The 21,243-nt window shown below is 43.0% G+C and overlaps 1 protein-coding gene and 1 long non-coding RNA gene across 3 annotated transcripts; one reads left to right on the forward strand and one right to left on the reverse strand.

The window, feature by feature from the left end:
* Positions 1–510: 510 nt before the first annotated feature.
* LOC116318289 (arylsulfatase A-like) lies at positions 511–16,443 on the reverse strand. Of its 2 annotated transcripts, XM_039615310.1 has the most exons (9): positions 16,151–16,443; positions 13,739–13,979; positions 13,390–13,608; positions 12,873–13,042; positions 12,462–12,586; positions 9,369–9,496; positions 9,182–9,284; positions 8,768–9,092; positions 511–806 (listed from the first exon to the last, which is right to left on the reverse strand). In XM_039615310.1, the coding sequence occupies exons 1-8, from the start codon at positions 16,369–16,371 to the stop codon at positions 8,800–8,802; spliced, it is 1,500 nt and encodes a 499-aa protein (XP_039471244.1). In that variant the 5' UTR covers positions 16,372–16,443; the 3' UTR covers positions 511–806; positions 8,768–8,799. The 2 variants fall into 2 exon arrangements, with proteins under 2 accessions (XP_039471244.1, XP_031593110.2); XM_031737250.2 differs by lacking the exon at positions 511–806 and having other exon boundaries at positions 8,287–9,092.
* LOC120441189 lies at positions 7,276–8,641 on the forward strand. The gene is made up of 2 exons (XR_005613864.1): positions 7,276–7,666; positions 7,751–8,641. It is a non-coding gene; the product is annotated as an uncharacterized LOC120441189 (long non-coding RNA).
* Positions 16,444–21,243: the final 4,800 nt, after the last annotated feature.

Below are 21,243 nucleotides of genomic sequence, written 5' to 3' on the forward strand. Positions count from 1 at the left end.
AAGCACACTGCTTTAATACCTCTGAACTGAACTCACATGTGTATTTTATTGCTTATTTGCACATAGTTCTGAATTGTTATGGTGTATTGTATTTTGAATGTCAATGGTTACTTACCATAAGTATTGTTTAATTAATGTTTACATGAATAGAGAAATATTTGAGCAACTTAGATGTTTAGTTCTCATATTTGATATACTTGAAAATTGAATGTTGTACAACAGAACTGTGAGATTTGATAAGATTTAAGATGTTGATGCAATGAATATGAGGTTGATGCAATATTTTGATTTTACATTTTAACCTTAAACAATGCATCTGAAAGAAAGTCTGATTAGAATGTACATTTTATGACCTGGATTATAGGTCAGGTTTTGGAGAGGACAGAAAAGTCTGAGGACCAGGACAAAATTCGGTCGTGATAGATGGCGAGCCAACCACTTTGAGGACGATCTACCCCAAAGAAGATACACACCCACACACTCATACATTTCAATTACACTCACAGGACCTTTGAAGTTGGCTATTGCCAACTTAACTCTATATCCTTAAAGGGCCCCAACGAGTACTTTCATTTTCTTTAAGTGTGCACACTGTTTGTTTTGTTTTGTACTTTTTCCTGTACAGATTGGACACTGTTTTTTATATCTTGTAGCAATACAAGAGTGGCTACTCAAACGTTGACATTGTGTCCAGGTCATTATTGCTGCTCAATACTTTGGCTCCATACGAATTTGGCATCTTCTGATACTGGCTAGGGCCTCATTACGAGCCCAAGTAGTTATTGTGCTGTAATTCACCTTTATACCTTAAAGTTGGTTACAGAAGTGGCGAGCCAGCCAGGAGCCATTTGATTTGAGCATCAATATTGAGGCAATGACCAGTATGGATTTCATACAAAAGTCTGGTGTCAAAATACCTATTGCAGTTGTTGTCACTGGGATAACACAGGTATCTGAAAAAGATGAACAGGTCATTGACTTCCTGAAACAGTATGGTAAAATCGCAAGAATCCTTTTTGTTGATGATTCACTGTCCGACTTCTACCAAAACCTGATCGTTGAATACTCTAGCAGTTCAGCCTTAGAAGGATTAGAACCTCGCCACCATACACATGCACAGCACAAGCTGACCCCAGCATTGTCTATGAAATTAAAACACTCAGTAGCATGTACACTACCAAGGTTGGGAGTAATGTTACAAAGACCTACTTAGCTGAACTCAAGGAACTAGCCAAGCTGAGTGGCAAAGACTACGGTGAGGTGCTGAAGGAGATGATGTGTCAGATTGGGAGGATGTTGAAGCCATGCGACCTACCACTGAAGAACCTTTCCCCACGTATGCCGAGCCTGCTGTCGTATCTCCGCCCGCTCCTAAAGAGCAACAGTGTCACACCTCACATTCAGATGTCACTCCAATTGATATTGTTGCCACTGATCATGTTCCGCTCACTAATGGAAGGAGAGCAGCGTCCCTTTCAGTAAGTGACTTGAACCCACCTGACATTCAGAAGGTCGTGGTAGAGCATATCGTACGAAGGCAAGATGTTGTCCCACACATCCAGTCCCAGGTGAGACTCCGTTCCTTCTCCGGTAAGGTTCCCAGACCTAACAATGAAACTGATTATGACACGTGGCGCACACAGATTGAACTGCTCCAAAATGATCCCAGCATGTCCCCCTGCAAATATCCAGAAAATCCATGAGAGCCTGCTCCCACCAGCAGCTGATATAGTTAAGAGTTTACGGCCTGAGTCACCACCTGCGACTTATTTGCAGCTTCTAGATTCAGCCTTTGGCACTGTAGAAGATGGCGAGGAACTTTTTCGCTCAATTCCTCAACACCCTTCAAGATCCAGGTGAGAAATCATCCACTTACCTTCACCGCTACAGCTAGCATTAAACAGAGCCACGAAGAGGGGGGGAGTCGCATGTGAAGAAGTGGACAAACATCTCCTTAAACAGTTCTGCAGGGGATGTTGGGACAACGACCTAATCAGCGCCCTGCAACTTGAACAAAAGAAGAGCAGCCCACCCCAATTCTCAGACCTCTTGTTAATGATTCGCTCTGAGGAAGATCGACAGCAAGCAAAAACTAGTCGCATGAGAAAACACATTGGCACCACAAAGCAGAGAACTCAGTTACAGTCCCAGGGTGCACGTGTTTGTGAACCAGAGGAGAAACATGAGAGTAGCATCGCTGCTATTGAGGATCTGAGAAAGCAGGTAGCGAGTCTGCAAAGTCAATTAATTACATTCATGTCACAAAAAAACCAAAGTTTGCTAACAGCAAGGGATCTGCAGGGAAGCCGCTGAGTAAGATGTCAAAGCCACATGATGTAGATGGACGTATGCAAAGACAGACTTCAAAGAGGCAAACAGGCCGACCCAAGCCCTGGTATTGTTTCAACTGCGGTGAAGATGGGCACATCGCTCCATGCTGTGTTGACCCTGCTAACCCTAACCTAGTGGCAGAGAAAAAGAAGCAGTTGGAGGCAAAACAGCGTCAGTGGGAAGCGCAAGATGGTTCAGACTCAGCTTTAAACGACTAACAGTTCCTGTTGTGGGACAAACAGGAGCTGAGGAGAGTCAACAACGTCCCTCAGACGTAAACAATGGCGACAAAATCACAGCTGAGGTTAACAAAGTAAGTAGCCCAGCAAAGAATGTCAAAGCACAAGCATGTTCTGGCTTAAAACATTCGAGCAGAAACAATTTTTCCAACTCCTAAACAGTTGATTGGCACCAAGAGTACAGCTCAAGTGACTGTGAGAGGTGAAGAAGTCAACTGCCTTCTTGACTCAGGTTCCCAAGTTACCACTGTTCCTGAGTCATTTTACAAGCAGCACCTTTCAGAGCAGAAGATCAAGCCACTACATGACCTCTTAGAAGTGGAAGGTGCTAATGGCCAGCTGGTGCCTTACTTTGGCTATATAGAAATGACCATAACTTTTCCAAAGGACTTTATAGGTGTTCCAGTAGATGTGAACACACTTGCTTTAATCGTCCCTGACACTTCACAATCCCTCATGCTCATAGGCACAAACACCCTAGATGTACTGTTCGACATTTACTCAGAGACTGACTTAGCCGATCGTCAATCCCTTCCACATGGCTACAAAGTAGTCTTCAAAATCATTGAGTTGAGACGAAAGCAGACAAGTGACAACCATCAGGGTGTAGTGAAGCTGCAAGGCAAGGTGCCTCAACTCATTCCAGCTGGTTCAACTGTAGTGGTGGAGGGAGTCGCCCTTGGCAGGGGCCTTCAAGATGAAAAATCAGTTATCGTTGAGTATCCGTCATCGTCCCCCTTGCCCGGTGGCCTGCTACTTAAAGCCGGTCTGGTTGACTTCCCCCAGCGGTGGCCCCACAAGTTGCCAGTTGTTATAAGCAATGAGTCTGACCACGACATTGTCATCCCTGCCAAGTGCACTATTGCAGAGGTTAGTGCTTATCAGATCATCCTATTAAAGGAGCACAACAAGACCAAACAGTCAGAACCATCCCAGGGAACTCCAGAGACTCCGTCTTCCCAAGAGCCCACCATAACTTTCAATTTTGGTGACTCCCCTGTTCCACTGGAATGGAAACAGCGCATCACTCAGCAGCTCAACAGCATGCCTGAGGTGTTTGCACAGCATGACCTGGATTTTGGCCGGACGGACCAGGTGCGACATCATATAAAACTTTCGGATGACACGCCTTTCAAACTACGTGCCCGGCCAATCCACCCACGGGACATTGAGGCCGTCCGGAAGCACATTCAGGAACTCCTTGATGCAGGAGTTATCAGAGAGTCAGAGTCCCCATTTGCGTCACCCATAGTGGTTGTCCGGAAAAAGAACGGCCAAGTCCGGTTGTGCATTGATTATAGGCGTCTAAATCTCCAGACTATAAAAGATGCGTACAGCCTTCCTAAGCTAGAGGACACGTTCTCAGCCCTCAATGGTTCTCAGTGGTTCTCTGTTCTTGATCTAAAATCAGGGTACTACCAGATCGAGGTCGAAGAAGCAGACAAACCGAAGACGGTTTTGTGTGCCCTCTCGGCTTCTGGGAGTTCAACAGAATGCCTCAGGGTGTGATTTAACGCCCCAGCACATTCCAGAGGTTAATGGAGCGGTGCATGGGGGATATGCATTTGAAGGATGCGTTGGTCTTTCTTGATGACGTGATAGTATTCTCCCGAACCCTTGAGGAACACGAAGAAAGACTCATGAAAGTGCTCACTCGTCTGAAAGAGTTTGGGTTAAAGCTGTCACCAGAGAAATGCGTCTTCTTCCAGACTTCAGTCCGTTATCTGGGACATGTGGTCTCCAGAAATGGTGTTCAGACTGACCCTGAGAAGATTTCGGCTCTTAAGACATGGCCTGTCCCCCAGACTCTGCGAGAGTTAAAGTCGTTTCTTGGTTTTGCTGGGTACTATAGAAGGTTCGTTAAGGGGTATTCCAGCATTGTGAAACCTCTCCACAACTTAACCTCGGGGTACCCACCTAGCCACAAGAAATCAAAAGCAAACACAAGACAAATTGCACATCAGTACCATGACCCAAAAGAGCCCTTCGGAGGTCGCTGGACGCCAGCTTGCCAGCAAGCCTTCGAGTCAGTCATCAAAAGTCTCACCACAGCCCCTGTACTTGCCTTCGCTGACCCTCAGAAACCCTATATATTGCACACCGACGCCAGTACCACCGGGCTCGGTGCTGTGTTGTATCAGGAGCAAGAGGGCCAACTTAGAGTCATAGGCTATGCAAGTAGAGGGCTGTCACGGAGCGAAAATCGCTATCCAGCGCACAAGTTGGAGTTTCTGGCGCTCAAGTGGTCAGTCACAGAAAAGTTCAGCGACTATCTCTACGGCAACCACTTCACCGTTGTAACGGATAGTAATCCGCTGACTTACATTCTGACTTCAGCAAAACTTGACGCAACTAGCTATAGGTGGCTAGCAGCACTGTCCACATTCTCTTTCAAACTCCTCTATCGTCCAGGGAAACAGAATGGAGATGCGGATGGATTATCACGCAGACCACACGGAGGGCTAGCGGATGATCTGAAATCACAAAAGAGAGAGAACATACAACAGTTCACTCAAGATCACCTTTGTGATCCAGACAACGTCAATGCCGTAAATCAGTCTGTGGTGAAAGCAATCTGTGAGAGGCAGTTCACCTACAGCGTCAGTCCTGACGATGAGAGAAAGGCAGATGCAGATTGTATTGCTTTGGTGGAGGTTCTTGCTATGTCTCCTAGCGCTGTACCTGATAGCTATGGGCGAGAGGAACAGTTTGGAGGTTTGCCAACCGTTCCCCATCTAACTGAGGCAGAGCTGGCAGACGAGCAAAGAGCCGATCAGTGTATAAAGCATGTTATCTCCCAGATCGAACATGGGGACACACCACCTCCAACCGTGCGTACACAGCTCCCTGAACTTCCACTCCTCCTCCGGGAGCTTAACCGTCTTGAACTCCGCAACAATGTCTTGTACAGGCGACGCCAAGAGGGGTCCCAGACGACCTACCAGCTTGTACTTCCGGCTGAGCTTCGCAACACAGTCCTCACCAGCCTGCATGACCATATGGGTCACATGGGAGTCGACCGTACACTGGACCTTGCAAGGGCCAGATTCTATTGGCCAAGGATGGCCCTGGACGTGGAAAGGAAAGTGAGGACATGTGGCAGATGCGTGCGGAGGAAGGCACGACCCGAAAGAGCGGCCCCCTTGGTCAACATTAACACGACACGACCTCTTGAACTCTTGTGCATGGACTTCTTGTCCCTGGAAGCTGACAAGAGTGGAACCAAGGATATATTGGTGATCACAGACCACTTCACTAAATTTGCGGTTGCTATCCCCACACCTAATCAAAAGGCCCGCACAGTAGCAAAGTGTCTGTGGGAGAACTTTATGGTACACTATGGCATCCCAGAAAAGTTGCATAGTGACCAGGGTCCAGATTTCGAGTCCCGCACAATCAAGGAACTCTGTCAGGTGGCTGGTATCCACAAGGTGAGGACAACCCCATACCATCCTAGGGGCAATCCTGTGGAACGATTTAATCGTACCTTGCTTGACATGTTGGGCACTCTCCGTGATCAAGATAAGTCCTGTTGGCGTGACCATGTAAGACCCCTGGTCCACGCTTATAACTGCACCAGGAATGAAGTGACTGGTTTCACCCCGTACGAACTGATGTTCGGACGCCAACCTCGGTTGCCAGTTGACCTTGCATTCAACCTGCCAGTACAAGAGGAACGACACTCATCTCACTCTGAATATGTGCAAAACTCAAATCACGTCTCAAAGAAAGCAAGTTAGCTATGGACAAGGCTGCAAAGATAGCTCACAAGAACAAAATGAGGTTTGACAGACATGTAACTGCCTCAGACTTAGAAGCTGGAGATCGGGTATTGGTCAGGAATGTCCGCATCCGGGGAAACATAAGATTTCAGACAAGTGGGAACACACTGTGCATGTAGTGGTGAGTAGAGCAGGCAACCTCCCAGTATATACAGTGAAGCCTGAAAACAAAGATGGTCCCCTAAGGACACTACACGGGATCTGTTGCTACCATGTGGCTACCTACCTGTGGAGGAAAGCAGTGAGCATGTACAGAAGCCAGTGTCACGCAGGCCAAGAACCCGTGCAAATCCAGCGCTAGAGGAAGAGAACTCCTCGGATGAAGATGATGATCTGCTCATTCCTGTTTGGTTCAGTCCCCCTGTCCACACGGTGAGTGAGAGACCTCTAAATGTTGCTGATGTTGACAACCCACCTGATTTTGACAGCCAATCTGATTTGGCAACATGCCTGATATGCCTAACAGTACTACAGCTAATACTGAGTACTTATCTACCAATGGAGTCACACCAACCGAACAAGTGGATGAAACAATCTTGATTGAAAATGACTCACCCATTGATGATCCAGACGTCCAAGAAGAGCAACTTCCAGTTGAGGAGGCTGGCACCAGAGGTGCGAATCCTGAGGAGAGAATGGAGGAAGCAGTCCAAATGGATACAGGGGAAACCACACATACAAATGATTTTGTCAGGAGATCTGAGAGAAACCGTCGCCCGCCACGACGGCTGGACTATACGGAGCTAGGCAATCCCCTGATCACAGCGGCAAAATCATTCTTGCAAGGCCTGTCTTCAGCTTGGGGAGATGTCATCAGTGATGGTGAAGAATTGGTTCCACCCCCTTCCTTGACCCCTCGAATAATCATCATCTAACTGTCTACCATGCACAGGGACGTGCATGAGTTCAGGAGGGAGGTGTAGCCCAGATGGAAAAAACACATTTACACCAATGATAAAGAAAGAGAGTGTTTATTCTCTTTATTTGAACTGTCCACATCAACAGAACGTCATATTTCCTATGACCATTGAATGCACCTCTCAGTTCACCCCACGTGACGGCACCTAGCTCAGCGACCAATCAGAGCCTACGCAGGCCGCACTGACCCTGTCAGCCAGGAAGTGAGGTGAAGGTGCATGGTGCTCCCGGGTTTTTCTCATCTCAGCTAGAGGAGTGGAGGCATCTGCTACTGAAACTGAGAAATCCACGGACGAAAGAGAGGAAAAACTAAGAATTGAGAGGAAGGAAAGCCAGCATACTTACCTGCTGGATGTCCGGAGTCGAGTAGCTGGATGAAGGAGAGAAGCAGCGTCGGTAAGACGAGCGTTATTCCGAAGGAAAAAAACTTGTAGAGACTTACCGTCGTGATCACGCTAATGCTAGCTCGGTCTCTCACAGGCTAACTACTCACTTTTCATCCGGAGACCTGCTGCAGTTTCAACACCAGCGTGTGTTAGGCTTTTGTGAAACAGAGCAACGGTGAGCAACATGTTCTTAGCTGCTCTAAAGCTAATTGTTGTCAGTTCACTGTGAGTTTAAAGTAACATGGAGGGTAATTTTTAGTGCATTTCTCTCTCACAAATAGGCCTTTAGTGTGGAGAAATTAAGCACACTGCTTTAATACCTCTGAACTGAACTCACATGTGTATTTTATTGCTTATTTGCACATAGTTCTGAATTGTTATGGTGTATTGTATTTTGAATGTCAATGGTTACTTACCATAAGTATTGTTTAATTAATGTTTACATGAATAGAGAAATATTTGAGCAACTTAGATGTTTAGTTCTCATATTTGATATACTTGAAAATTGAATGTTGTACAACAGAACTGTGAGATTTGATAAGATTTAAGATGTTGATGCAATGAATATGAGGTTGATGCAATATTTTGATTTTACATTTTAACCTTAAACAATGCATCTGAAAGAAAGTCTGATTAGAATGTACATTTTATGACCTGGATTATAGGTCAGGTTTTTGGAGAGGACAGAAAAGTCTGAGGACCAGGACAAAATTCCGGTCGTGATAGATGGCGAGCCAACCACTTTGAGGACGATCTACCCCAAAGAAGATACACACCCACACACTCATACATTTCAATTACACTCACAAGGACCTTTGAAGTTGGCTATTGCCAACTTAACTCTATATCCTTAAAGGGCCCCAACGAGTACTTTCATTTTCTTTAAGTGTGCACACTGTTTGTTTTGTTTTGTACTTTTTCCTGTACAGATTGGACACTGTTTTTTTATATCTTGTAGCAATACAAGAGTGGCTACTCAAACGTTGACATTGTGTCCAGGTCATTATTGCTGCTCAATACTTTGGCTCCATACGAATTTGGCATCTTCTGATACTGGCTAGGGCCTCATTACGAGCCCAAGTAGTTATTGTGCTGTAATTCACCTTTATACCTTAAAGTTGGTTACAGTAACAGCTTTTCTCATCAACAATGACAGCAGCTAGGTTTGGGGCTACACTCAGGGTTGCAGCACGGCCTGAGGTTGGGGTCTGTTCCTTTTCCCACTTGGCTCTCTCCAAACACCATGGAGGATTCAAATTGCTCCTTAACACTCTTGATCTGTTCCAGCACAGTTTGGATGTCAGGTGTATCTACTGGCAGAGCATAATGCTCACATGGGTCAGCCTCCAGATCAAATATCAGAGGAGGGTTGTGAGCCTTGAGGACTGCTGTTTCTGGGCAGTCTTTGTCTGGTGTAGTACTGCTGTGGAAAGCACCTGATGTACAAACATGAACAGGCAGGAATTAAGACCAACTAAAACTTGACAATGTGAACTTGCGATATTCAAAATATGACACATAGTACCTTGTGTATAGAAGTGAGCCTTGTACTTCCCCAGCCTTACAGCAAAGAGGCCATATTTTTCACTGGGATCTACAGGGTAGAACATCATGGCTTCCCTTTTGCTCTGTAAAACACAGAGAAAATACACACATGAGCTTGTTTTTCCATTATTTCAGTTTTTGCACAACTTTAAATACAATGCTCCTACCTTTCCTTGTTTAACAAGGATATCCGTCATATCGACCCCATCCAGCATCACCGGTGGTAGTTTAGCCCCTGCCAGGCGCGCCAATGTGGGGAGGATATCTAGAGTGCTGGCCATCTCATGAGTAACACCTTCAATAGATTTGTTCATAAGAAAAAAAAGCAGCAATCACTAAAAGGCTACATGTACATAAATTATTTTTAATTTCATGGTAATATACTTTGATACTGAAAAAAGAGAGGCAAGCTCATTTTTGAAATAGGGTTAGGTGAGCTGCAGAAAGGTGCGATGAAGAGGGTGCCTAAGAAGTACCATAAGCTGTCCATACCGAGGCCTTGAAACTGCCAAGCAAAGACTCACAGTCTTGCCCAGCCACATGAAGAGGTATAGTAGAGAAATGGAAGGCAGGAGAATAAACCAGCTGTTCTCCACAGAACCATCCAAGGTGCACTCTCAGTGGCAGGGGAACAATATGAGAACAGCACCACCAAGGCTGGAGACAGACCAATACTGGAAGAGCATGTGGGAGAAGGACGCAACCCATAATGGTCCCTTCTGGAGGTCCTGATCCCCAAGGACATCCAGAAGGGACTGGTCCCATCCAACTCCCAGCCAACAACCTGCCTCAGTATCACATGGAAGCTCCTGTCAGACATCATAGCGGCTAAGATGACCAGGCACATGGGTCAATACATGAACGGGGCACAGAAAGGAATTGGCTGAAATACCAGAGGAGCAAAACACCAGCTACTGGCAGACAGAGCAGTCGCACGAGACTGTAAGACTAGGCTGACAAACCTGTGCGCTGCCTTGACTGGTTACAAGAAGACCTACTGCCCCACACCTGGATCCTGGGTACAAGATCAACAGGACTGTAAGAGCCTTCATCAGGAACTCAATGAGGATGTAGCGTACAACACTAGGCCAACTTCAAGCCCATAGCACAGGTCACCATCAAGTGCGGGATCTACCAAAGAGAACCCCCTCAGTGCTCTCCTCCTCTACTGGATCTCCCCAGGGTTGCTGCCTCTCACCCCTTCTGTTCATTCTGTACACGAATAAGTGTCACAGTAATTTCACAAACAGGCACATCCCGAAGTTTGCTGATGACACAGTGATCGTTAGTCTTCTTGTGGGGGACGAGTCAGGCCATTGGCAGGTTGTAGATTAATTTACGGATTGGTGTGACGAGTCCTTCAATTCAGTAAATGTGTCAAAAACTAAAGACATGATTGCTGATTTTAGGAAGTCCTCTTATGGCTCTTCACCTACTATTATTAAAACAGCTGATATCGGGATTGTGGAGAGTTATAAATGTTTAGGTGTGGTAATGACCATAAACTGTGCTTTGAATCTCATGCTGATGCCACCACTAAAAGGTTCAATAAAGACTGTTCTTTTTTTAAGGAAAATTTGATCCTTTAATGTTTCATCTGAGATGTTGTCTTTGTTTTATAGAAGTTTTATTTAATCTGTGATGTCTTTTTGTATCGCTGCCTGGTTTGGTAACTTGACGGTGAAGAATAAAAATCAGTTGGAACTTCTAGTAAAAACTGCTAGCAAAATTTCAGGGCGCTGGCACGATGGACTTTTGGCCATTTATAACAAAACTGTGCATATGAAGGCTCATTTTATTGTTAATTGCTTGAACCATCCACTTCACAGGGAGTTTGAGTTGTTGCCTTCTGGCCACTGTTTTAAAGTACCTATGAGGAAGACCACAAGACTCCAGGTTTGTTTTATGCCTACTGCATCCCGTCTCCTTAATGGCAAATAACCGTCCTGTGACTTTTTATTACTATTATTGTCATTATTATTTTGATATTATTATTTTTTTGACTTTTATGTTACCTGCTGCTAAACTAATTTCCCCTTGTGGGACAATATAGAATTTGAATTGAATTGTATCAATGACAAGACTGGCTACGGATACCAACTATGGAATGGAGCATCATCAGCCACCTTCTCTACATGGATGACATCAAACTGTATGCCATGAGGGAACAAAACATCGATTCACTGATCAACACCAACAGGAACAACAGCAAGGACATCGGAATGTCGTTCGGATTGGAGAAGTGTAGTCAGATGGTAACGAAGAGAGGGAAGCTTGTCAGAAGTGAGGGGATCAAACTACCAGAAGGCAACATTGCAGACATCGAGGACGGCTACAAGTACCTAGGAATCCCACAGGCAAATGGGAACCATGAAGAAGCCACTAGAAAAGCTGCAAAAAAAGCTGCAAGTACCTGCAGAGGGTCAGGCAAGTCCTGAGGAGTCAGCTGAAAGGTAAGAACAAAATCCGGGCCACCAACACCTACGCCCTGCCCGTGATCAGGTACCCTGCTGGGATTATAAGCTCGCCAAAGGAGGAGATAGAAGCCACTGACATCAAGACGAGGAAGCTCCTGACCATGCATGGAGGGTTTCATCCCAAGTCCAGCACCCTGAAACTGTATGCTAAGCAGAAGGAAGGAGGCCGGGGATTAGTGAGTGTCAGTAAAACAGTCCAGGATGAGATAATGAAGAGAAGGAACCATCACAGAATGACAGGCCCTTGCACGGTATGTACCACAGGCAGATAGAGGAAGTGGCTGACATCCAGAAATCTTATCAGTACCCAAATCCTACTCTCACCCCAAGATCCACAGAGTCTGGGCTCTACCACACCAGGCAAGATCCCAGGTGCAGGCTATATAAAGAACAATCCAGCACATAACAGCAGGGTGCAAGATGCTAGCAGGCAGAGCACAGTCCTGGGAACAGCAAAGTCAAGTCATTTTTTCCCAGAAAACTGACGCTCACTTCATATTTTCTTTCTTACTTTTTTTTTTACTATTCTTTATAAATCTACAGATGACTCTGTAGGAAAATCCCAGCAGATCAGTAGTTCCTGAAATACTGAGAGCAAGCTGTCTGGCACAGACAACCACGTTTCTGCTTTCAAATATGGTCAGCAGTAACAGGTGAAATTAAATATACCGAAACTGAGGTCTGTGTGGCAAGATCAACAGTGGATCAGGATTTATTTTATTTTTTTTAAGTTTGAAGCATAATGTAGTCTGGACTTTTTGCAGACCGCTAAAATGTCCTGACCTGGCTTGATGATCCCCGGCCAGTAGGCGATGGCAGGTTCTCTCATGCCTCCCTCATATGTGGTACCTTTGCCACATTTCAGAGGACCAGCGTTGCCTCCACGGGACATACGCATTAGTTCAGGCCTACATGTAGAGAAAGAAAGCAGACACCATTAAAAAAAAATGCAATATCACAAGAGTGCAAAGAGTTCTAGAAACCTGACTACTGAACAGAGGAAAAATATTTTTCTTGAAGGTGGTTAAATGTCAGCATGAGGAATTAAACTCAAAAACGTTAGTGCATTTCAGTCATCATTGTTGTTTTTAAGTTACTGGAGATATGTCTGGTAGTTTTAAGTGTTTGAAAAGGAGGCAACTGGACTTCTTTAATATTTTATTTTTTAAACATTAAGAAGTCCTGAAAACCAACCCATTGTCTGATGTAAAGAAGACCAATGTGTTGTTGATCACTCCTGTCCTCTCCAGAGTTGCCATCAGGTGGCCTACGGTGTTGTCAAACTCCAACAGGGAATCCCCGAACGGACCCCTTAAAGATCGGCCAGCTGCCCCAATACCTGCATACTGGGGGTAGTGGGTGTGCTGAAGCAAGAAAACACCTGATTATTAGTGTTGTTTGAAATATTGACTCTTCAAATATCACATATTTATGTTCTAGAAGCTACTGATCATATTGAATTAAAATACTGAAATTTGAGTAATTGGGGATTTTTTTTTAAATGACTAATCCGAACACATTGGAAAGTAACTAGAATCAATCTACAGAGGACTAGAAAATTGTTGAATTATCACAACTTAAAAACTCACAGACATGCACAGTAGTTGATATTTACCATTATGAAAACACATTTTTAGGCAGTGATTGCACTCAAAGGTTGATTTTGCACACTTTAATTCATGTATTTTTTCAGATTGCTCTTGTTGCTCACATGTGATGGATAGTAGAGGAAGAATGGTTGTTTTTTCTCAACCGATGTGGTTATGAAGTTTGCTGCAAAGTCACTGTAACTCCTCTCCAGATCCAGGAAGTTGACTGGTTGTTGCTTGATGACCTCATTCTGCATTAGCGGGACGGTTACGGTGTTAATATCACACAATCCATAACACTTTACATCTGGAGGGAAACAAGTCAGATTCTTACAGGGGCCCTGATGACGAAAAGACAAGATAGAAAAATTAACAGACAGCAATACAGAGTGAAAAATATTAAACTGAATATAGCGAAGAAAAGAAATTTCATGAAGCATTTTAAGTAGCAGAGATGGCAAACACACTGACCATGTCATGGGAGTATGGGATCCCCAGGAAATGGTCAAAGCCCTGTTTGGTTGGGAGAAACATGCCATTGTGTCCAAGCCCTAGGTGCCACTTTCCTATCGCTGCTGTAGCATAGCCCAGGGGCTTTAACACTTCGGCGATGGTGGTCTCATTCAGAGGAAGACCACCTATAGATCCTGGGTACAACACGCCTGGGTAGATTCCTGACCGGGTCTGATAGCGACCTGTCAACAGTGATGCCCTTGGAAACAACCAACAACCAATGTAGGTAATTAACAGAGCAGACGAAAAGTTTAAAGGCAACTAGGGCTGCAGCTATCAATTATTTTAGTAATGAGTAATCTATTTATTATTCTATTGATTAATTGAGTAGTTGGATAAGAAATACTTTTGTCTTATTAATGAGCAATAAGAAATATTTAAAAGGGACAGAGCACAGGTCTTTCAAAATGAACTGCTCATTGCAGTTTCTAAAATGGAAACCAATGTTTTAAAGTTTTACTGCATACAACATTTCTTAAAAATCATAAACATGACATAAAAACATAAAAATGTTTGTGCTATAACAGATGTATGATGGTGTAAATGTTAATAATTAATATTAATAACAGTTCAGTGTTCAGCCTAACAACCTTCAGGTCAGTGGCTCAGAGTTTTACTGCCCAAGTACATTTATATTAGCCTGTGAGAAAAGCTTTTATTTTTATATTTTAACATTTTAATGCAATGAAATTAACACAATATTTTCTATTATTTCACTTTCAATCTGAAAAATGTTCCGAAAGCTTGAAATTTTTATGGTCTTGTATACCCCATGCCCCCCTTTAGACTCACCCCTGTCTGTTGCAGGTATGCTTCCATGTAAAAGAGGACGGCTGCCGTCAGCCTTCAGCAGGCTGTGTAATTTAACCAGTCAGGTATCAGACTAAGTTAACACTTCATCTGCATACAACTTGTGGGGGTTACAAACTTCACCTTTATTCACGTCGGAGCTGATCAGGTGCTTTGGTGAATGAATCCCGCTAGCTTTTCCAGGAAAAGGTTTTAACGGTGAGTACAGGAACAGTGCTGCTGTTTTGGACACTAGAAACATGTTTTCTGTGTTTTTATTTAAAAATGGAGGCTGTGTGGTTAATATTTGTCACAATTTTTATTTACACACTGCTCCTAAATGTTTGTATTGCAGGTCTGTCTTCAGTCGCAAATGTGGGTGAAACGCTTGTGTTTACATCGTTTTATACATCGGCATCCTACAGAGCTGTTCCATTAAAAGAAGTATCAAAACAATGAATTTGTTGAGAATTTTTTAAAATTGAATTATTTGAATTACTCGATTAATCTTTTCAGCCCAAGAAAAAATTTAATGTACTTAAATTACACGCTGTCAGCAGCTGTCCTAACTTATATGGCAGCAATACCTGCAACAAGGGGGCGGATGGGGTATACTAGACCATACTTATTTGAAGGTTTAAGTAACATTATTTTGGATATTTTCTATATTTTCTAGAAAATAAATATATTAATTAAATTATATCAATAGTTAAAAATAAAAAGTAAAAGGGTTTTTTTTGCAGCCCAATGAAAATATACATGGGAGAGTAAAACTGGCCACTGACCTAGGGCTGTTAGATTGGACACTGAATTATTATTCGTATTAATTATTAATTCATTATTAATACATCATTTGAAAATTTGTTTTCTGCAGCCGGAAACGTTGCATCAAAGCACTGGGCAAACATCACTTTGCTCGCTTTTCTTCATTGCAGTCACGTTACTAGCTTGCACGCTAACGCACAGATACACATACACATGAACATAAATCAAATCCATACCATCCAGCAAATACAACAATGTCAAGATTTTTTTGCTTCCTCTTAGTACAAGAAAGCTGTCATATGAACCCAATACACAGGACCTGGGAGAAGGCAGTAGGCATGAAGGGCCAATCAGGCTGGGAAGTTGCCATCTGAAACTATAAACTAGTGTCCTTTCTCTATCCAATGTCACTGTTATTGTGCCCATCATAAACATTTCCTATTTTCGACATGCCTCAGTATTTTTAGCCCTCTTACTCAGTTCCTCCCAGGTCTTCCCATTTCTGTTAAGGTTTTTCTTTGTAATCTAATTTAATCAAATTGAAATTTTTTGTTTATAAATATTTATTTGTTTGACTTTTATATATATATATATTTTTATTTATGACTGTAAACTCCTCATTGAGATTAAAAATTTATTTTCCAAGAAAGTAGGCCAAAGGGACAGCAGAAATTGAAACAATTATGCCATAACAGTTCAATAAATGATTAAGTGCCCAAAAAGCACTGGATTGATTGTAATCTAGAACAGAAAATATATACAATAACGCACGTTTTATTCACACATGCAAACAGTCAGTACTGATTACACTGGTACCTGGACGGGCTGCACACGGGGCAGGTGCTGTAAAAATCTGTGAATCGGAGTCCTTCAGCTGCAAGGCGGTCCAGGTTGGGAGTGAGTGAACTAGGATGTCCATAACAGCCCAAGTCCCCGAAACCTAAATCGTCAGCGAAGAGGAGGACGAAATTCGGCGGTGAAGCCGAGCAGGTGCACAAAAGTAAAATAACGAAAAAGGCGAAGCGGCTGGATCCCATGCTTTTCCGTCTTTAAGTCTGACTGAAAATAAGGAAGCGGCAGATCTCTCAAAAACAAAATAGAACGTCACGTGCCAGAAGGCGGAAACCGTCGCACGCCGATTATGTCACGGAATGCTGGGAAATGTAGTCTTAAGCATCAAATTAGACTAAACCGCACAACCGTTTTTTTTTTTTTAATTTCTGCTTTTTAACATTTAAATTAATATATATTTTTACAACCTATTCTTCATCTTACAGCTCAACACCCAATGTGAAGACTTTTAGTTTAAATCCCCAAGTTCTTCATAGTGAATTAGGTCCAGATTTAATAGGTTAACTGACTGCACACAATCACATATTTCACAAAGGTTTCAGTGGAACAACAAAAGCAACAAAAATAAAAACACTAAAATAAGTACGTACACAATCATAATTATCATTAACCAAATGACACAAAACAGTTAACAGACTGCATCATACAGACACGTCCTAAGAAAGGTAGTAGAGTAATTTACTGGTTAGAGATGTTCCTCTGTCATGCTTTGTCTCCTCTTTAAAATTCTTAATCTGAGGGCTCCCAGTCGAGTTACCGTCCTCTGTGGCAAGGTTGGCTGCTGCCACTGATTTGACTTGACACCTGGTCAATTACACGAACAAGAGGAGAAATAAATCACTGGTGCATCGCTGCAGAAGCCAGCAGTATGAGTAGAAATGAACGTCATAGCTGATTTTCTGATGTACAGAGAGTACCAGGAGCTATTTGTTTATGTATTCTCATATACATGCTTCAGAGAGGTGGACAGGAAAACAAAAGTGTGGCTCTACCTGCATGTAAATAAGCTGGCATTGTGTGAAAAGAATAAAAACATAGCACAGGCATGAGAACATTTAATATACGCTGTACGTTCTCCATACAGTCATCTGTGGGTGTGAGTCTGTGTGTGGGGGGAGGATTGTGGCATTTTTGATGGTGATGGAGGGAAGTGGGAGGTTACAAGCTAGTCCCAAAAGCATAAATTTTTGCATTTTACATTGGGGTTTAGGAAAGTCTAGGGTTAGACAAGTATCATTTGATCAAGTCACTTTGAACTCCTCTGAAGTCCTCATACACATGGTGTGTGTGATATGTCTATCCGTTAGCTTGCATGCTGTCTTGCACTATTGTTTAGCCTTAGGGAAATAGATACTTTGATTTATCATTCACTTTCACATCTCTCTACTGTGCTGACCTACATTCAGCAGCAACTGTGGCTGTATATGTAAGAGAGAGGTAAGCAATGGGATGGAGGGGATGAAGATGCCTAATTAGAGATCCAGTTGTATCATCTGTTTCCTTGTTCTGTGCTTTCTGTAACTAGTATTTTCTTAATACCATCTCACACTCATCAGACAGTCCGCAGCGATTAGTTCTGTGTGCAGACATATGTGCTTGTGTGTGCATTCATGGCACTGTCTGCTTATGTGTGTAGCACATGACCCACTGAACTAAACAGAAGTCAGCTAACACGCACGCCTACACAAATGCACACATAGAAACTAATGGAGAAACAAGCTGTTGCATGATGGAAAAACAAAGAAAACAACAGTCAATGAGAGATTTTGAAACAGTACCTTGCTGCAGCAGCTTCCTTCATCTAATCTTCTCCAACACAGAGCACTCTAACGATCTCTGCAGGGAACAACAATCCTAGAAGGGAGGCAGTGATGCCCCTGCTCTTCCATCGAATATGTTCATGTTACATTAAAGACAAAAAGAAAAATCTAGTAAAGCTGTCATGCTAAGCTCAGGTAAAATGAGTCAGTCATTATTCTGGTATAGCTAATGGAGCACCTACAGCAGAAATCATTAGAAGCAAATATTCAGTAACGAACGGTATACCTTTGCCACAACTAATAATAAATATGAGGGTGTTTTCCAGACCCATGTAATGGTTTTCCATGATTACAGAGAAGAAGCAGGACAGCCACTATGGATAAATGACAGTCTATGCACTACACAGGCTGCCTGCACTGTGTTTTAGTAAAAGATGACTGCTCTGACCTTTTATTGCGAGTAAATGAAAACCATTGTCAGAAACAACACAGAACAAAACAAGCAGCTTGCAGCTGAGGCTGCAAAAAGGTCCTTACTCCCGCTTCTTTGTGTGTGTGTGTGTGTGTGTGTGTGTGTGTGTGTGTGTGTGTGTGTGTGTGTGTGTGTGTGTGTGTGTGTGTATGTGTGTGTGTGTCTCCCTACATCAGCTAAGCATCAGTTGCCATGCTGTGTGGGACTGTTTCCACAGCAGTGCCCATTGTTTGGGATTCAAATCTCGGCATCTTTATATAAAATGGATTGTCCCGCAAGAAAAACTAATCAGAATTAATGTCCCATGACAGTGTGTGTGTGTGTGTGTGTGTGTGTGTGTGTGTGTGTGTGTGTGTGTGTGTTTGTGTGTGTTTGTTTGTGTGTGTGTTTGGCTTGAAACATCTGCTTTTACAGTCTGTACAGTCTGTGGGAACGACGTGTGTGTTCTTGGACTTGCTCTTCGAAAAGGCATGTATGTGTATATGATGCAAGAGCTTCAGGCGGACAGAGGTGTTGTACAAAACAACCCTGCACAGCTCATGGAGACATGAATCCCACCATGCACTGTCATCCCACAGGACAAAAACTAGAGAGAGGAACCAGCCTCATGCCTGCAGGGAGATCTAATCCCCATACCTTTTTATCCCCTCTCCCCACCTAGCGCGCTCTTTTCTTAAGAATCAGAAACTCTTACAATTTTCTACATGTTATAAAATCTTACAGTTTATTTGAGTCCTCGGGAAGCACAGCAGGTGGTGAGTGGGATTAAAGCCCACACTAAAATAGTTTTTTATGAAAAACTCATTTTCACCTTGTTCGATGTCATTTCACACAATATTAATGGTCGGAGGCTGCAAGTTAAACTGTCAAGGACTGTGGAGCAGTGTTCCTGGGCATGCTGCCTGTGTAAATCTGTGATATCTGTGTGCAGATAAACTGTTTTAACACCAGTGGGCGCCATGGGATCGCATTTTCCCTTATTTCCTCAACCACTGGAAACTGATTTTGAGAGAGAAAAGATTATTTTCTCTATCAGTTGATGCATCTGATTTAATGAGTAATAACAGGAAGAAAAAATTTATCATATTACACGATAGATAGGTCGATAGATCGATCAACAGATATTTCAGAACCATGGACAGCTCCGAATACCTTGATTTCGCTCTGCTCTGACACCAAAATGTCTATAAACGACCTTGCCTTCTATCGCCTTGTCATCATGCAAATACATTTGCAGTTCATAAACTGGAATATCTTTGAAGTTGCTCGTGAGAGAAGATGTAGTGATAGTGATGAATAAGCGTTTGTGATAAATAACCCAGAATTGTTTCATGGTTTTCATTATGAAATTAAGGCACATGAAATTAAGGTTTCTTATTGTGATAAATGATGACTATTACAGATATTGTCAGAATAAAATTAGGAAACCACACTTTAAGTTAGCTTGAATAGCGAGAGTACTACAAAGGCAAGGCAGTTGTGTGAGCCTATTTTGTAACAATCTACCATGTGAGTGGGGATCAAACAGTACTTTCAATGATAAAAAAGTCATTGTTATTCTGGCTTGTGAGCTGAGGGAGCAGTGATAGAAAGGATCCTGGCAAATAAACAGAGGTTCATTGGTACAATAGAGGATGGAACAGTGCACAGAATTATGCAATGAAATCTAACAGGCCTCCATGGAGCAACATGAGCTGAAGAACTCATAAATGTTTGAGGACCTGCTGGGGAAATATGTGCACGCCTTTGTCAACGTTCTCAGCTCACATGCTGAAGCTCTCATTGTAATATATACAGCAAAATGTTTTCTTCCACTGAAATCTACTGGAACGACATTACAATCAAAAAGAATGTCTCAGTCGTTTTTCCTTACTTGCGCACACAATGACAGTCAGATGTAAACAACACCTGCCTGTCCCTGTGTGGTCTCCGCTTACTAAAGAAACACGGCTGGTGGTAATCATGACCTGCCCTCAATTCCCTCTACAACTGCCTGGTAATATGATAAAGAAAGACAGCCTGATTGGCCCTTCATGCCTACTGCCTTCCTCAAACTGCCCTCCGGCTGTCATCTGCTGCCATACTGCAAAGCTGCCTCCATGAGTGATTTATTCTTTTCCAGGCTGACTCCTGCATCACCCCTGCACTCATCATGCAGACAAACAGACTTGAGAGATAGACAGAAATGGCTCAAGAGGACAGGGCCTTCACAGAGCGAGATAACATTTACTCAAAATGGAATTTCTGCTGCACTTATGGGGATATGACATAGTAAAGTTTAACAGAAAACATCTGATTAATGTTGCATGAGATAAATACCCAAAATGTGTATGGATGTTCCATCCACAGCTCCACTCACCTTGAGATGTGCCTTTGCTCAGCTTGTCCTCAGGGACAGAAAACTCTGTGCTTTGATTGTAAACAACCCTGTCTGAATTTATTATCATCTGCCAAGAGTGTGTAATCACAAAGACCACTTCCTGTATTTCCATATTCATGAAAAATGCCGCTGTTGAAAGTGAATTGTAACTTCTCTCATTTTCCAATTTGAATTTTGCATTGTCATCACTTGTAATTGGGACGGACATAGCTAAGCCCTAAAAGATGCAGCATGCTCCCTTCCCAGCTCCTTGTGACTGAGTAACACAGAACACTGGATGTCTGACCACTTCTCTTGTGCACTTCCTTTTCCCTTAGATGTTACATCACGGAAATCCATTTTTAAATGTATTCACATTCCATTCATCAAATAGAAGAAAATGATGTCAAACACTGATAAATGCCAGCAGAATATATCTCTCAGTGGAAGATGTAAACAAGATTGT

The sequence above is a fragment of the Oreochromis aureus genome, linkage group 7 (assembly GCF_013358895.1).
Source record: "Oreochromis aureus strain Israel breed Guangdong linkage group 7, ZZ_aureus, whole genome shotgun sequence".
NCBI lineage: Eukaryota > Metazoa > Chordata > Actinopteri > Cichliformes > Cichlidae > Oreochromis > Oreochromis aureus.

Excerpts from the sequence above, each read along its gene's own strand:
- LOC116318289 (XM_039615310.1), bottom strand. The coding sequence starts at position 16,371 with ATGGGATCCAGCCGCTTCGCCTTTTTCGTTATTTTACTTTTGTGCACC. Across the intron at positions 13,980-16,150 it reads CCCGTGTGCAGCCCGTCCAG|GGCATCACTGTTGACAGGTC; the intron begins GTACCAGTGTAA and ends GTTGTTTCCAAG. Across the intron at positions 12,587-12,872 it reads TTCTTTACATCAGACAATGG|GCCTGAACTAATGCGTATGT; the intron begins GTTGGTTTTCAG and ends CTCTACATGTAG.